Source organism: Phalacrocorax carbo, chromosome 4, assembly GCF_963921805.1.
Source record: "Phalacrocorax carbo chromosome 4, bPhaCar2.1, whole genome shotgun sequence".
NCBI lineage: Eukaryota > Metazoa > Chordata > Aves > Suliformes > Phalacrocoracidae > Phalacrocorax > Phalacrocorax carbo.
Genome location: NC_087516.1, coordinates 12,939,793 through 12,957,905, shown reverse-complemented (window position 1 = coordinate 12,957,905; position 18,113 = coordinate 12,939,793). Strand labels below are relative to the sequence as shown.

General features: G+C 41.3%; 1 protein-coding gene across 3 annotated transcripts in view; it reads left to right on the top strand.

Annotated features, from left to right (window-relative positions):
- The window catches only part of SORCS2 (sortilin related VPS10 domain containing receptor 2), a 596,570-nt gene that overhangs the window by 320,797 nt on the left and 257,660 nt on the right, over nucleotides 1–18,113 (top strand). For all 3 annotated transcript variants that reach the window (XM_064449081.1, XM_064449080.1, XM_064449079.1), the window contains exon 3: nucleotides 15,492–15,591. In XM_064449081.1, coding sequence (XP_064305151.1) covers nucleotides 15,492–15,591 — 100 coding nt within the window. The remainder of the gene's footprint in view (nucleotides 1–15,491; nucleotides 15,592–18,113) is intronic.

The window sequence follows — 18,113 nt, the reverse complement described above, 5'->3', positions numbered from 1 at the left end:
CGTTTATTCTACAGGGTTAGATGTTACAGACAGGTTAGTCAATCAGTGGTAATGTTAAATACAGCCAGTCTACCAGTTTAATAATAGGGCACAGTCTACATTTAGACAGATGGCTCTAGAAGAAGGAATTCCCTTTATCTACTAAGTAAATATATAGTAGCAACAAAATTATTACTCAGATCTCTCAATTTATTAGCACAGGATATTAAAAGTTAGGCAAAATATAAAATACCTACATGTGAAAGGACTTAAGCTGCATTCAACAGTCAAGATATTACACATCTTTATTGTGAGACTTTTTCACTTGGTCGTTGTCTCATGATCATAATGAGAGTTTGTCTCAATAAAAAGAAGACAAAAGTCGGTTAATATCGGGAGATCCAGTCTGAACACAATATACATTTACGTGTAAATGTAAAGCTGAGTGAAGGAGGGCAGACCGTAGTCTGCTGTGTTCCATGGGGTTACCCACAAACATGGGGCATTGCATTGAGTGACTCTTCCTAACCACCCTGCTTTTGCTGTCTCCAATAATAGCTGGAGTCTTCATTTCTTTGAAAAAGACTGCCTGAAGTGGATGTGTTTTGGAAGTAAGAACAGTAAATGTATCTTAGTCTCTCCCCAAACACTGGCATTTTGGTTATCATTTTATGGGTGTAAGATCAAGCTGGTTGCTGAGTCATGTGTAAAAGGTATTTAATAAAATATGCCTGGTGGGAGTAGTGGCTAGCATTTGGGATCTGTACATTTATTTGTGGAGTAGTGGTATTGTGCTGAACTTTCACTGTGAACCTGAGGCTTGACCACATAAACCAAAAGGTTTGCGAAAGCTTTCATAGGTTAAATTCCCCAAAGTGTTGGATTTGAGTGGAATCAACAACAGCAGAAAAGCAAACAAAAAGCTTTCATTGGGCAAAACCAATTTTTTTTTTTTTTCTTAATGTAAGCTTGACTGCTTTGGACAGTTGAATGAGAGTTATGTGACTGCAAGAAGAAAAGTAGATAAAATACTCTGTGCCACCTTTCAAACTGTAAACGTAAAGATTGTGATAGGACTAGAATTTCAGACTTGACATCCAAAAATTGTGCAGGCCCTATGTTGTAGGTACTTTGCTTATCAGAAAATGTGAGGGTATCTTTTGTTGGCTTAACCAACACTTGCTGCATGGTTGGGCACTACTTTGGCAAAAGCAGACTCCAGGCAAAGTTCTGATCCCACTGAACTTAAAGACAAAACAAAATGACAAAGCTTTTGTTTTTTGTACGGTCAAGACTTATGTGAAGTTGTGGATTTCCTAGAAAATACTCAGATAAATTCCTTCTGTTACTTGGTGATACTGTAATTGTGTCGGTCATCTACAGAAAATTGTCTTTGTTAGTATCTTCAGCAAAGAGAGATTAGTTACATAATTTTGAGTAAGTGCAGAATTACAAATACTTTGAGGTTGGAAGGGTACTCTTGACATCATCAAATTCAGCTCCCTTGCTCAAAGCACAGTGCTCTAGACCTTGTCTAATAGAGTTTCGAGTAACTCCAAGGATGGAGATTCTACAACCTCTCTCAGAATCCTGTTCCAGTGTTCAACTGCCCTCAGAGTAAAAAAGATTTTTTTTTTCCTTACGTTTAAATGGAGTTTAATATATTTCCATTTGTGCCCATTGCCTCTTGTCATTTCAATGGACACTGACAAGTAGAGTCTGTCTCCCCCTTTACTCCCTCCTATCTAGTATTTATACACATTGATAAGGTTCACCCTGAGCCTTCTCTTCTCCAGGCTGAACAGTCCCAGCTCTCTCAGCCTTGCCCTGTGTGGTAGATATTCTAGTCTCTTAATCACCTTTGTAGCCTTTTGTTAGGCTCACTCCAGTATGCCCACGTCTATCTTGTACTGAGGAGCCACAGTACTGCAGATGTGTCTCACCAGCTGAATGGGAAGGATCACCTCCCTTGGCCTGCTAGCAATGCTCTTCCTGATGCAGCCTGGGAGACTATTGCCTTTCTTTGCTGCAAGGGCACATTGCTGGCTTATGTTCAACTTGGTGTCTGCCAGCACCCCCAGATCCCTTTTTGCAAAGCTGCTTTTCAGCCTGTTGGCCTCCACCATGTACTGGTGCATGGGGTTATTCCTATCCAGGAGCAGGACTTTGCATCTCCCTTTGTTGAGCTTCATGAGATTCCTATTTTCCCATATCTCCACAAGATGTATTATTGATGTATCAACCACTTCTCACTGTTTTGTATCATCTTCAAACTTGCTGCTACCATCCAGGTCAACAGTATTGGTGCCAGTATTAACCCCTGGGGTACACAATTAGATTCATAAATCCCTGTTGTCTACTCCCAGTCGTCTTCTTTCTGTTCATATATGTGGAAATGGCTTCCAGAAGTATTTCTTCCACCACCTTCCCAGGGATGAGGGTGAGGCTGTCCAGACTTTAGTTCTCTGGACCCTCCTTCTTGAAGATAATAGCAAGATTTGCCCTCAAGAACCTCACCCAATCCCTGTGACCTTTCAAGGATAATGAAGAGTGGCCTTGCAGTGACATTAGTCAGCTCCATCAGCACTGATGGGTGCCTCCTATCAAATGTTCCCTAACCTGATGGTCCTCTAAGGAAGTTAAGGTTTTCTTGCTCTAGCCTTTCCCACTGGTCTCAGCCTTGGGCTTGCTGAAGGCAAGTCATATAAGTAAAGGCTGAGATGAAGAAGGTATTGAGTACCTTGACCTTTGCCATGTCCTTTGTCATGAAGTTTCCTGCACCATTCAGTAGTGGGCCAATATTTTCTCTAGTCTTTCTCTTGTATGCTTCCTTTTTATGTCTGAGTGTTGTTTGGGAGCAGCTTGTTCATACATGCAGGCCTCCTGCTGCTCTTGCTTGACTTCCTGCTAATCGGACTGGACTGTTCTTGAGCTTGGAAGAGCTTATCCCTGAAAATCAAATAGTTGTCCTGGACGCATCTTTTGGTCCATAGCCCATGGGATTTTTTCAAGCAGATCCCTGAATAGGCTGAAGTCTGCTCTCCTGAATTCTAGGGTTGTAATCCCAAATGAGATTATAGTGCTGCAACTGCGCTCAAATTGCTCTTCTTATTTCCTCAAGCTGCACACATTAGTGTACAGACATGTCAGATGGGCACCTAATCACACTGATTTCCCAGGAAGAGGGTGAGAGCTTCCCCATCATGCTGTCTGGCAGGCACTTCCTTATCTGTGTGGGCACTGTTGGAGCCAGCCCACTCCTGCCCGCCTCTGTTGGTTACGAGGTCTCTTTTGTCCGTATCACTCTGCACCCTTTGTCCACCACTTCCTTACTTGAATTCCCTCCCTTGGAGTTTGTAGTTTAAAGCTCTTCTTACTAGACTGGCCAGCCTGTTGGCAAAGATGCTTTTGCCTCAGTTTATCAGGTGACTCTCATCTCTCCCTAGCAGACCTTGATCGCTAAGGAGGACAACCAAGCATCAGCCTACAGGATCCTTCTATACCTCCTCAAGCCTATTCTCCACACTGCCAGGATCAGGGAGAAAACAGCCTGGTCCCTCCTTGGCCTTTGACCCCAGAAGCAGGTAGTCATGGTTGGTACAGTCCAGGTCCCCCCTGGGTCTCACTCCTGTGCATGTCCGTGAAGAAGAGCAACAGGGGTTAATAATCTAAGGGACAGAAAAAAAACTTGGCACTGTCTTCGGCATCCTGGATCCAAGCCACCAACAAGCAGCAAACCTCTCTAGATGGTGGATCAGGTCAGCCCATGGGGGCCTCCATCCACTGTAGTGGGGAGTCTTCATCTAATATCACTGGTCACTTCCTCCTGGCACTGCTGCGTGGCTCAGGCTCAGCCAGCTCAGTGCTTTGCTGCACACTGCTCCCAGCCCCTCATGTGCTTCCAGGGCATGGAAACTGTTGTATAGTTGGAGATCTGTAGATGCAGCAGGAGCTTTCCTCGTGGTGCCAGGACTCACCAGCTTCCAGCCTTTGCCATCATGGGACAGTTCAGGCCCTTATAGCTGCAGTGTGTCAGAGAGGATCCCATGGATCTCTCTTCCGTCATCTCGGATGCTGTGGAGTCTGCTGACCTCCATCTGCAGCTCTTCACTTGGTGACCAAGGTTGTCTGTCACCACAAAGCTCCAGCAGGGAAGGAGCCCATCTCCTGCTGTCCGAACCTCAGTGAGAGATCCCAGACACCCCTGCAGCCCTTGACCTGCAGAGCTGCATCCTCTCCTGGCAGCTTCAGCTGAGCTTGAATGGTAGAAGCTAGAGGAAGCAGGAGAACATGTAATAACCTTCACTCCTCCAAAAACAACTGCTCCTTTTTAGACACTGGCTGATTTTTCCTCCTCCTAGTCTCCCTTAATGCTAGACAAGAATGTGATTGAAGTTTTCAGCTCCTTGAGTGCTTTGTGTTCTTTTGAATATAGAGAGCTAATCTTATTCTGTGGGGGTTGTTTTCATTGCATTTGAAATTACATGGCAACAATTTATAGTGGACCGAGCTTCTGTTAAGAGCAGTTAGTCATCATCAAGTGAACAAATGTATTAGCACGTCACCCTGGCATATATCAACCCTCTCTCCTGTAAAGCACAATGTCAGCTGTGAACACACTCTTAGCGTGACTTTCTTTTTACAAAATAGATCCAGCATGGCATGTATTCAGAAGACTTCTTCTGCCAAGGGTCACCTCCTTGCTGTTTTATTTTTAGAACGTTCATTACCATGGCGTGGAAGCACCGTAGATCCATGTGAAAGTGTTAATGGCCATAAAACTGCTGCTTCCTGTACTTGTTGCTAGGAAGTGTGATCTTCTCCGTTTGGAAACTCCTATGTAAATGCGTGTATTTGTCTTAGGATTCTGTTTCCTAGCAAACTGTGATGCAGTGCAAAATCTGCTGCATTTGCTGTGGCTGGCCCTCGTAATCTGTCTGCATAATTTATGGCAACACTTCACGGCACCTTATGCTGCTAATAGTCTCTCAGAGTCCTGCAGAAAAGGCTGGTTCTGCCTTCTAATTTTAAGAGCCATGATGGTGGCACTGTTTGTCTCTTTTCTGGATCTACTTTGGATTTATGTCTGGCCAAGGGTTTGGAAGAGCTGCTATAAAAGCAGAAACATCTGCTGGAGCTTTATGTGCTGCTGTCTTGCCAAGTTCAACAGCAGGCCAAACTACAGCTGATGGGCCTGGCTCTCCCCAGGTGTCACTGCAGTTACAGGAGAACAACTGCAAGGGAAATTTGGCTGCTGAAAGCTCTAAAGAAAATAAATAAATAGCTTCAGCAATTGTAGAAGGCTATTAGGAGATTACGACTGGGATCATTAGCAAGTAACAGAAACAAATCCTGCTGAAGTGACTGTGAGCATCTGAATTCCCCCGGCCGAAGCACCCTGAGGTGTGCCTCCTCCCATCATTAACCGCAGGCTTTTGCACTGTGTTCTGCAAACTGCCAGTTCAGGTGGCACGGAGACACGGTGATTTTAAAGGCTGTTAGGAAAAGCTGTTCTTGTTTGACTGTCTGAATGTTTTTGTGATTTCAGACACATTATGGCAACCTCATTCATGGGCAGACATGGGTGAGGCACGTGTTTTTTTCGACATAGTGAACTTCTGATGAAGGGGAGGAATTCAAAATTATGCCTTAAAATTCCTTGTAAAGGTTTTTGTTCCTGATGCAATTGTAATAACTTAGAATTGCTCCTCTGACACTGAGTACATGGGAACGGATATCTTGGATGAACGTGTGCTGTGCCTGGGTGCTGCCCAGCCTCCATCCATCGTGTGTACTAGCAGTTTTGCAGAAGCCTGCCAGAAAAGCCACAACAGACAACTATGGGCAGCTGATGGGTCTCTAATATACTCAGCGTAAGGCCTGATACCTTCCAGAGTCTATTTATCTGTATTTACTTACAGCTTAGGATGTTTTCATTCTTCATAAAAAAGTCCAGTTATTCCCTTAGTTCTGCTGCACATTTGGCTTCAGGTGTAGAGTACCACAGTCAAATTACTGACAAAACATTGACTTCATTTATCTTTTTATAAAGTGCTACAACCTGGCCATATAATTCACTCCCCCTCCTACCTCCCCAGGAGCAATCATACAGGTGAGGTCAGCAAAAGCAAACACTTCTACAAATAGAGTTAAAGAAGGGTTCCTCTTACTGAACAGTAAGTAGCTGACTATTATAGTTGGCAGATCCCATTACTAGAGAAATACATAATCGCATGTGAATGTGCACATACAATTCATTAAATTATTATCAGTTCTTTTTTAATTTCCTAAATGCTCATGTTGCCAGATCTATCCAGTGATTACAAGAGAACTTGCTGTTCTGGTCAGAAACCACAAGGCCAAATTTTTTCTTCTCATACATCCCGACATCATTCTTGCCTTCCAAGGAGCTGCCTGACTGAGAATGAAGTTGTTTCAGAAATATTTCAGCTGTGTGTAGTGGTTTAAATAAAAAGCCTGGACTGTGGAAAATACCTAACATTTTTCCCTGGTGGAGAAGTCTAATGCTCCTTGCAAACCTCAAGAAAATGTTCTTAAACCATCCTCTTTCCCCAAAGAACACAAGTATGTGAGATGAGAAATTTTCCTTTGCAATTACTAATTTCCAGTCACAGCATTCACAGAAGACGAGCCGTACTGGAAGTGATATAAGGATGTTTCCACTTTTGACAATCTGGTTAGTAAGCATAATTTTGAATTATTGCATTTTAGCACCAAAGGCTTCAGTTCCTTGTTTATTTTCCCTAAATTTTCAACAAACACACATTTTTCTAAAAGGTGGTTTTTTGTTCAAATTGGTAGAGGGAAGTTAACACTGTATAGGAAGTGAACTAATAATTTTCCTTCTAGGTAGTAATTAAATAGTTAAGTGAAGCCACGGGGTTTTTTTCTCAACACAGTACTTTGAGAAATAATAAATTGAAGTTGTGAAGGAAAGGCTTTTTATTAAAAAATACACACCTAGTGGTAAAATTCTTCCTGTACCCTAATCCAGCTAGCATTTTTATGATACAAAACCCCTGAAATTAATATTAATAATTTTTGTAACACTGTGTGAGTTATCGGTTCGGGTATTTTATTTATGTTTCTAATATGCCAGAGCTGTCTCTCAGTAGCAAACCCCTCAAACACTCCGTGATATACTCCTTCCCTTGCTGAGACCTACTAATGCAATGCAGGATTTGCAGCTACTGAAACTAAGTCTGCACAGGACTGTTCCTTAGGATAAATGCTTGTGCACTAAGGGTTAGTTACGTGATGCATTGAATTCAGCAAAGAAAGTATGGTAAGAAATTTATCTTTCCCTGTTTTCCACCATTTTGTTCTCATTCACTACTCACTTATTTAGGCCTCTAGAACTGTTTGTGGGACTGACTTGTAAACAGGATTACTGAAATGGTTGAGGTTAAAAATGAGTCTTCAAAATCATTAATTTGAACGTGGATAATTTCAGTTGTTCTGTTTTTAACAGGAGCAAATGGCTGGGATAGAACGATGGTGGGGAATTTTTAAGGTGTCCCGAGGCCCGGCTGTGTCTGGCGAGTGCACCCTGAAGGCTGCTTGCTCCACCGCCTGCCCCAGCCCAGCCTTGGCTGCAAAGCTAATAAGGAAGAAATAACACAGAGTTTTTACTAGTTCCAAAAGTAAGACATAACCCTGTCTTCCTGGCTGTGTCTCGTCTGCATTGTCACTGTGACACTGCTTGTTTCATGGTTGAACGGATTAATCACAAATATCTGTGTATTGCAAGCGTGGCTACAGGCTGTACCTTCCGAGACGTGCCGTCAGCAAGTGCTGTGTGTTGGTGATGGAATTAATGCACCCAGGCAGCAGTTTCAAAGTAGGTGTCCTACCTAAACTAACAATTTCTGGGAAAAAGAGTTGATGGCTGCAACTACTAGAAGCTAATGTGATGCATTACAGGCCTGTAAAATACAAAGTCTAATTATTGAAGCTGTGTAGCAAAGTAATGAGGGGCTTGAAAACCTAACTGATAAGCAGTGCGATTACAGGCTAATGAGCAGGATGTTTGTGGTATATTGGAGGACTAATGAAGGGCCACAAAAAAATAACTGTGGTGGTGTACAGTGAGACTATGCAGTAGGAATGTTCAAATACAGCACTGAAAGATATGTAGGTTATACTAAAAACACAGTACTGCTAACTATTGGAGTTTGTGTCTGTATATTGTACAGATTCAGTCATTAACCAAAACCAGTACATGATAAATGCATGACAGAAGATACCAGTAAGGGAAAACATAATAAAGTACATAAGTACATATTGTATAGCTTGAATTTCTGTATGAAGTAACACCCCCATCTGTACATATCACTGTCCGTGTTCCCTCATAAGAGAACATGAATGGTTCCTGTACTGTATGAAGCGTCATGTCCGGGCAGCTCTGAGACAAGGTAATTCCTGGAAAACATGGACTTTGAAACACTTTCTGAAAAGATAATTGCAACATCAGGATAGAACGTTGTAGCCTGGCATGCCAGTATGGGGCACAGTCAACCCAGGTACTGTGGAGCATCAGGGGAGCTGGTTGCCAAACCCTCAGGGGAGAAGCCAACATGTTGCATTGTTTAGCGTGTGTCTTCTGTGATTTTAAAGTACGTTGCAAAATAAGGCCTTGTCCTATTCCTCACTGTGAAGTTAGTACTGTCGTTCCCGAGAAAGGATCTGACTCCCTAAAGTCACATAGCAGGGTAATCCTTGCTTTTATTGTCAGCTACAGAGGACTGGTTTTCTCTCTTGGTGCAGCCAGTTGAATTGGGTCTATTTAATGCATTAAATAAAAGTCCAGTTCTAGAATTAGTGTTGTTTAGATCCTCTGATTTCTCACTTGATATGAATATGGCTGTTCAGTGTTCTGGTTTCATTTGGGTTTTTTCTGTGGATTTTTTGAAGTCAGTATTTTAAAATAAAATATATATTTACAGGTCACTAAAAAGCCACTATGAATGGCTGTCTGTCCTTTATTGTGTTCCTATGTAGCGACTGAGGCTGTAGGGCTCTTCATGTGCACATAATACCTGTAAAAATGGGAAGGAATCTCATATAACTTTATAAATGCAGAATTGCAACACGTTCTGTACTTATCAGAGCATTACATTGCAGATCATTCAAAAAGGCTGCTGTGATAATCCACAGTTCTTAAAAATATCTAAGTTATCAGCATATGTGGTCAATGTATGTTATCACTAATGGATTGGTAAGTAAAACTGGGGTACATTTATCCTCATAGTGCTTTTGGAAAAAACAGGTAAACTCTGTATTGCCTAAGTTTGAAGTTGGTAAACTGTTAAATCTGTTAGCTCTTTTCTATGCCATTGATTCTTTAGTGTAAAACTGGATTAAGGAAGAAACTTTTCTATATATCTGTTTTTGAGAGTAAAAATATATAACTTTAAAAAAGCTCAACTTTTCTTTAAAGCAGAGAGAGAGGTATTTTCAGAAATACTCCAGCACAGCTGATAGCTGATGAGTAATCTGCTAATTGGATTGCTAGGAGTCATACTCTTCTACAGCCTTTGGAGGATCTTTCATCTGCTTGCATTTCTGAATATGTGACTCAGATATTGGAACCTAACATTACAGTGTGTTTCTAGTCTGAAGAAAGGCTTCCGGATTTTGTTTTTATTTCTGTTGTTGTTTAAAAACATTTTGTGAGGCTAACCATTGTCTCTGCAATTACCACATTCTATGAGTAAGAGCCCTCTGTGCTGTTCAAGTGGCACACAATACATCAGTGTGCCGCTTCTTCAATGATAGTCTTCTGGTTACTTTCTGTTCAGTAGGTTTGTTCTGGCATTTGTTGTTGTCGGAATTTCTGATATATCTGTTTTAGATACTCCATCAACCAGTCCTTCATTCCTCTGTCCTGTAGGTATCTATATTCATTACAGACATTTGAGGTATAGGAGATAGTGGTGTCTCTATTTTTCAGGTGAGGGACTAGAACACAAAGGCAATCCTGGTGTTAGACAGAAGTATGTGATAGAGCAAGAACTTGAATTAATTTCTCTTGCACTTTAAAGGTCATGATGTAAATACTGGATTGTTCTTCTGACCAAAAGGAGGGGAGAAGATAAGAAAACATTTCAATACAGTCTGGAGAAAATTAAGTGGGAAGTAGTCCAGTGAGTGTTATGCGCAGATCCATTTTCCCTTGACACTCTCATGTGCATCTCAGTGGAAATTTTTTTTCAACAGCTTACAATAATCAAAGCCAGCAGGTCTTTCCTATGTTTTTTTTCCAAATGTTTTCTTTTTGTTTTACTAGTTAAATAATCCATGGGTCATTTGAAATCTCTTCATTATTGTCTTCCATGATTTTGAGTTTACTAGAGCTTGTATAGTATGGCTTATTTGGCTAGGAAGGTGATTGAGTTAATTTTGAAGGAGAAAAGGTAGAGGAGATCTGATCAACATAGGTATTAAGTGTTTCAACCATTCTCTTTCCAGTGCATCTCTTCAGTTCATTAAAAATAAAACAGGGAAGGAAGCATTTGTAGTTGACATTTCCTTTGAGTATTCAATTTGAGTTGGGAATGCAATTTTTATCTCTCTAAAATTTTTCATTAATATCTTACTATATACATTTTAATGTTTCTTATATATGCATTTTAATATACACATGTACATATCATCTGGAAAAACAACTAACAATGAGCAATACTGAATCATAAGGCTGAGTCATCAGTGGAGAGTTGTATAATGATAGTGAAGTTTAGACAGGCAAACACTGGGTTCATGTCTTTTTTGGTATCTGTTAACTTTCTTCTTCTTTCTTAATATTTCTCTTGGAAGATGTCCAGAGTCAGTGTTTAGGTACAGTTCTGAATTATGTTAGGCATAGATTTAGTTTAGCTCGAATATTAAGAAGTTACACTTTTAAGGATAAGTCCCAAATGACTTCAGAATTTAGGGGCTTTGTAAGTACATTTCTGTACCACTTGGAAGTTTTCCCAACTATCATTTGAGTTCACAGTATTAAAACAAGGTAAAAAGACATGATTCTGTCTGTGTTGTAATATCATTGTTTCATTTTGATAATTGTTATTTCAACATGCTGTTGTTACAGTGACAAGTGATTTTTCCTTGGAGGAAAAAAAGAATAATGGCACATATTTCAGCAGATGTACACACTTTCAAAGAAGCTATTACCCAGCCACAAGCCCTGTCAGAAACGGGTCGTGTGATGTCTGGATGTCTGCACCGGTACATGAGTAATCATGTCATTCCAGCATCCAATAGCCCTACCTGTCTTGATGGCACATCACCTGAACACCGAACCATAGGTTTCCTGAGTTCTGCACTGAGTTTTGCTGTACTAGGAATCATCCATATGATCTGTAGCCTGTAGTGGATAAGCAGCAGACAGAAGCAGGTCATCCTGGGATGTCTTACAGAAAGCAAAAATGGTCACTAACTGCATCCAGATCACTCAGAACCCCAGGTCAGGCACATCTTTATGAAATCAATGTTTAAACTTCTTGCTCTGGCTTATGGAGTTGTGCTGTTGTGCTACCACTGCAAATAAACCATGCCATAGAAGGATCTTTAACTCTTCTTATCAGGTACATGTGTATCCTCTTTCCGTTATACCTTGAAATATCTTTTAATGATTTTTTAGGGAGGAAAGAGAATGTATTTACCTTGATAAAAACAGATGGTTCATTTGTGGGGGTAATTTTCCCTCTCCTTCACACTTTTGACAGTACAAATTTGGTTTTTAACACACACACACACAAAAAACATCTCTTTATGAATGGAAGAGCATAAGGGGCTCCTCCTCTCCTGATTTTGGTACAAAACACATTTTGTGCTGCTTCTTAGTATATTTTTAAAATAGGCATGCTCTGAGATCCCATAATTCATCCTCCCCAGCCCTGTCTGTAGCCCAGTAGTGCAATTACAGGGAATTCCATTCCAGCTGTGTGTTAGAAAATGTTAATTCTTTATATATGCAGAGTCAGGCACTTGAAATACATATCTCAAGTAAAAAAGCTGTGGTGACCTCTTTTCTCTGGATTATAGCAGATTTGAAAAAACAACTGATTTGGACAGTGCTTCCCTTGACAATGTCCTTGAACTATGCCCTCTTGTATGTAAATGTCTCAAAGAGTAGCTGACATTCCTGGGTTTCCTCAAGGATGGGTTATATTAAAAAAGATTTGACAGTCTGAATAAATTTCTCCACTAATCCATGGATCTTCTGCCAATCTGGGTCTTCCTGCTTAGGCATGGTGTACCTTTATGGACATGCATTAACCTGTTGTTTCAGATTGGAATTGGATTTTTTTTTTTGTACCAGAAAATAAAAGATTTTTGACTATACAGTTTTTCCAGCTTTGTCTGAAAATACCTTAGTTACCTTGGAATACTCTTTTTGTTACAACTTTTAGTACTTTTTGTAAGTCATGCAAATTAGAAGAGAAAGTTTTAGACTGGAACTTTTTATCTTTGAAATGGCTAATCACAGAATGGTAGGGGTTGGAAGGGACGTCTGGAGATCATCTTGTCCAACCCCCCTGCTTGAGCAGGCACACCCAGAGCAGGGGGCACAGGAACGCGTCCAGGTGGGGTTTGAATGTCTCCAGGGAAGGGACTCCACAACCTCCCTGGGCAGCCTGTGCCACTGCTCTGGCACCCGCACAGGAGAGTAGTTTTTCCTCGTATTCAAGGTGGAAGTTCCTGTGTTCTGACTTGTGCCCATTGCCCCTTGGCCTGTCACTGGGCACCACTGAAAAGAGTCCAGTCCCATCCTCTTCACACCTATCCTTTAGATATTTATAAGCGTTGAGAAGATCCCCTCTCAGTCTTCTGTTCTCCAGGCTGAACAAACCCAGGTCTCTCAGCCTTTCCTCATAAGGGAGATGCTCCAGTCCCCTGATCACCTTGGTAGCTCTCTGCTGGACTTGCTCAAGCAGTTCCACGTATTCCTTAAACTGGGGGGCCCAAAACTGGACACAGTACTCCAGATGTGGTCTCACCAGGTTGGAGTAGAAGGGGAGGATAACCTCTCTTGACCTGCTGGCCACACTCCTTTTAATGCACCCCAGGATACCGTTGCCCTTCTTGGCCACAAGGGCACGGTGCTGGCTCAGGGTCACCTCGCTGCCCACCAGCACTGCCAGGTCCTTCTCAGCAGAGCCGCTTTCCAGTAGTTCAGCCCCCAGCCTGTACTGGTGCCTGGGGTTGTTCCTCCCCAGATGCAGGACTCTTTGGGCTTCCTGCCTATACTCTTTTGATACCTTGATACAGTTGCTGCCACCATCCCTCCTGCAGGGTCGCTCTCCAGTAGTTCCACTTTATTAATCCTGGAACTGCCTCTTCAAAGTAAATTGGATCATCTTTAAGGTTCAGAGAATTATTTCGGGATGTTATTACTGGGCAAGCCACTGACCTGATATTCTTTCTCAAAGAGAATGGACAAGGTTCTGTTTCCATCATACATACTTGTTCTGCATGATTTCAGTACATCAGGCTGAAGTTAGTATTTTAGTCTTTGTTTTAATTTCTTTTCTGTCAAAGACTGCTGGCAAATTAGGTTTAGCACTGTCCATCCTATTTCCCTTAGGATTTTAATTAACTCACTGCTCAATACCCAGTGCAGTGCAGTTGTATGTATTTGATTTCTACGCAATTATTTGTCAAAACTGAATTGCTGTGATTCCATTAACTTTTGTAATGCATTGCTGTATACCTGCAGGTGAAGCAACATTATGGGGAAAAAACCCAGATAAAATTAATTCAGGTATTACTATAAAATAGTTAAACTCTCAGCTTCAGGCTGTGAGTGTGGTCTGTGTGTCATAGGCTTATGCCCAGTCACTTTTTGATTGGTAGAGAGGGAAGAAAAGCAAGGTTAAGTATGAACCCTTCTTTACTTGGTGTCCCTTAGGGCCTGAATCAGGCACATATTTCTGTGCCCGATATCCTTGGTGATTCCAAAGACACAGAAAGCTGCTCCATGATGGCTGAAAGTTCTCGTATCACATGGAAAACTGCATGTGTGATTGCAAAGTAGCCACCTCTGGCTTTATACCACGTGCTCTCTGACATAAGCAACATCTGCGGCGGGACTGGGACACAGGCGGGCGGAGGGTGGGCAGAGAGTGCTCATTGCAGCCTCCTCCGGGCGCCAGTCCCTCGGAGACCATTCTGCCTCAGGTGGCTTGGAGGAGGCCTCGGGCTCTGGGCCACCTGTCAAGGTGTACATGCTTAGCCAGGGATTTGGTTTCTTACCTTTCACTCTTGCTGTACTCAGTCATGTTTCTGCCAATTTCAGCATTGTCTCCCCTGGGCGAGGAGTATGAGACAACGGAGCCCACCCAGGGAGCAGTGAACGTGGTAGAATGGGTTTATAAAGCAGAAATTACTGCACAGGTGGTCCTCAGTGTCACACTCTTGGACATGAGAGCTGTTGCATGTTCCCACTTGTTTGGATAACACAGAGGTACTGGGCAGGGCACCTTCAGCCCCGTTTCTTAAAGGAGATTGTTTTTCCAGTGAAGAAAAGGGCATATGGACTGAAAATCCTCCCACCAACCATCTGTCCTAAGGAGGGCTTCTTGGTGATGAGGGGACAGGTACCTTAGATGTGTCTGAGTCCCCTTCCAAAAAAAAAAAGGAAAACTGTAAATATGGAGAGACCATATGGTGCGATTTGATCCTATATAGAACAAATGAGGCTTCATCCAAAGTGATTTAATTTTGGATGTGACTTGCTTTGAGTTTCACTAACTAACGTTTTCCTATACTAACATTTTACTTGTGCATTCTTTTTATATTAGACATTAAAGATACAGGTGCATAGCGCAGATGCCATTTTTCACTGCAGGTTTTTTAGGAATATGAAACAATTTCTGCAGAGTGCTCACATTCAAAATATTCATAGATTTGTGTGTATGACATACTGATGGCCAGGTACTGACTTTGGGTTTTTTCATTCAAAATTATGCGATCCTCTGAAGAAGAGCTGGAGGAGTGGATGGATACCTTTATCAAGTATGAATTCTGGTAGAGGTTCACTGCAGGTCTTCCAGATCTCAGGCCAAATTGTTCTCTTATGCAACGCCAGGCTCTGAAGTCAGCTCTTCTTTTTCTGCATAGCTGAGGATGTGCTGTTAGTACTTTCAGATGAGCCTTTGCTCTGCTTAGCTCTTTTTTCCCACCTTGTGGGTGGTGATGGAAAGGTATACGTGTTGTGCTTCTGTCACTGCACGGTGCAGTGTCAGGATGAAAACTAGCACTGCACAGAGCTGCAAAACACAGACAGAACAAACCTAGAAACATTCTTAATAGCGGCAGGTTTTAAAAATTTATTTTAGCTAATGAGCACTGAAAAGCAGAAAAGCATGGCAGAGAAGCATTGAAAAGGGATAGTTATTGCTACAAAGTGGGTGTTTGGGGTTTTTTCTCTGAGTTTCAATGCTGAAGCCTTTAGAAGAGAGCACTTACAGGTGTTTGATTTCTTTCAGGTCCTCAGATTTTGGGACGTTATACACAAAGTTGAATCTACAGCCTGGGATTGCCACTGTTATTGACAATTTCTACATTTGTCCCACCAACAAAAAAAAGGTATGTGGCAAAAAATTACTTTATATGGTGCAGCTGAGACTCTGCAACTATGTGAGTGTGTTTTACAGGTTTTCAAATATAGGGAAGTGTTTTTCAAAAAGTTTCAGGTCACCTTAGGAGAATTTGTGACATATGGAAAGGGGATGTTTACCCTCGATAAATAATATAGAAAGGAAGAAATGCCTTGATGGATTATGACAACTTTTGAGGACGTTGACCCCTGGAAATGCAGTTTCCATGGAACTTTCCACAGAAATGGAAAAGCAGCTCCTGTAGGTTTTTACACGTTCACCTAAATTCTGGGACTAGCGTTCAAACTCCTTATCCTTTATGCAAAATTTCAAAGTCCTTTGCACATTCCTTAATATAAAGCATAGGGATTTTGCTGGTGGTCATTGAGAATGATGTTTATCCTGTGTAAAACATTAATTAAAAAATAAAAATCCCTCTCCTTGAAACTCTTTCTTCAAAAATGTTCCTGCGTCATTACTGAACCAAAAAGTTTTTCTTGGAGCCTAGGAAGATTAAGTGGAGTTTATAAGAGAGAGCAAAATCGACCCATTGAATGTGTATACAATGGATGTTATATTGGAAACAACAGGAGAAGCAATTATGAGAAAACAAACAATAACAACCCTTCTATGTCTGCAAAATGCCTGTGATTTAAACGGCAAGAATCGTGAAATGCATTGTGAATAACACAAGCACAGTAGGTCTCATTAAATAAGAACTTTCTCTTGATAAGGGCCTTTTAACTCCAGGCCTGTACAGAAGCATTGATTTCAGGCAGAGGCCACTGATTGGAAGGACAATGTTAGTTGTGTTTATCTGTCTGTTCTGCTTAATCAAAAATCAGTGGAACTCAGCGAGGCTGCCTGGATGATTAAGTACATATTTTATTTCTCTTGCAATTGTCACCAGAGTTTTTGCACCCAAGCAACATTATGCCGGAGCTTGGTAATATATTTTTAATCTGCTGAAAAGTCAGAAATTATTTATTTGGTTCTTGAAGTGGAACTACTACTAAACACAAGATTTCAACAGACTCTGTGTCTCAGAGATAATATCTATTGGTGATTTCAAGTCTAGAAGAATAAAAATAAAATTTACCCTTTTCAGTTTTGGAAAAAAAAGCTAAAAGTAAGGGACAGATGAGAGCTCTCTAGAGGATTTTTCCCAGCTCACCCAGCTACAGTATAGAAGCCTGCATAAGCACAGGTTGTTCAGTGACAGTGTGGTTGTGCTAGTTGTCTGGCAAAATAAACAGTGGTAAGATCACTGCTGAATTTCAAGCCTGAAGGACACATCAATGTTCACAGAGTCTCATGTTAACCCTATCTTAGAAAAAAATCTATATTCTGCTCAAAACAATTTGAAGTTCTTAGAGATATGAAACCTGCTTAGTAAACTAATATAATAGAATCATAGAATCATTAAGGTTGGAAAAGACCCGTAAGATCATCGAGTCCAACCGCTAACCTATCACTGCCAAGTCCACCACTAAACCATATCCTCAAGCACCATGTCTACCCTTCTTTTAAATACCTCCAGGGATGGAGACTCAACCAACTCGCTGGACAGCCTGTTCCAATGTTTGACCATCATATTGAAATCCATTTGTTATAGAAAGCCTCTTTGGGTAGTCATTGAATACATTGTTTTTAAGCAGAGATTTTCTTCTCAAAAGAGGTTCGATAGCGTATAAACAACAAAATGCAGTACAGCAGAAAGGATTTCTAGGACCTGTAAATGATGCCAGAGGGAGACATATTTATACATGCAGATATACATATATACACACACAGAGGGTACAAAAACGATGAAAGCATTGGAGTTAAATTCTGGTCTTGGAGGTGTTGCAGTCATGCGTGGCAGGTAAGGAGGAAGTCTCCATGTCAAAAGAACTTTGTCAGTCATAATGGCAACTTTTCTGCTGTTGGACATTTGATTAGGACTAAGACTACCAGCTGATTTCACAAAAGTTATTTAGAAAGATGGAAGAAAATGTCTCCCTGTCCATGCATTTCAGCCCAATTGCAGAAAGGTGGAATAGAACATTCAGAGCTCTGACTCCCTTTTCTGAGCTGAGCAGAAGTCTCAGGGTTTCACCCATTTCTGATGCTATAGACTTCGGTATGTTATGGGTTTTCATCAACCAGTTCGCATCTTTGGAAATGTGCTGAAAATGAAACAGTGCTGGAGTGCTGACTGTGCATACCGGAACTGAGCGTGCACTTTACATTTAAAGCATGAGTAGTCCCATGGTACCACTTAGCATTTAGGGAGAGGGAATATGCATGAAAGCAAAGATATTTTATCTTTGATGGGGATTTTTTAAATAATTTGTGTATTAAGTTTTATTCTATGCTTTCCGTTTACCCATTGTAGACCTCATCTGTGGAAGAACGGATACTGCAAATTTTGTGCTTATCACTTCCACCTCAATGTCATCAGAGCATTAACATCACCTGGTTTTAGCTTTGTGGAATTTAGGTGTCTAGTCAAGCCCTCTGCAGTCAGTG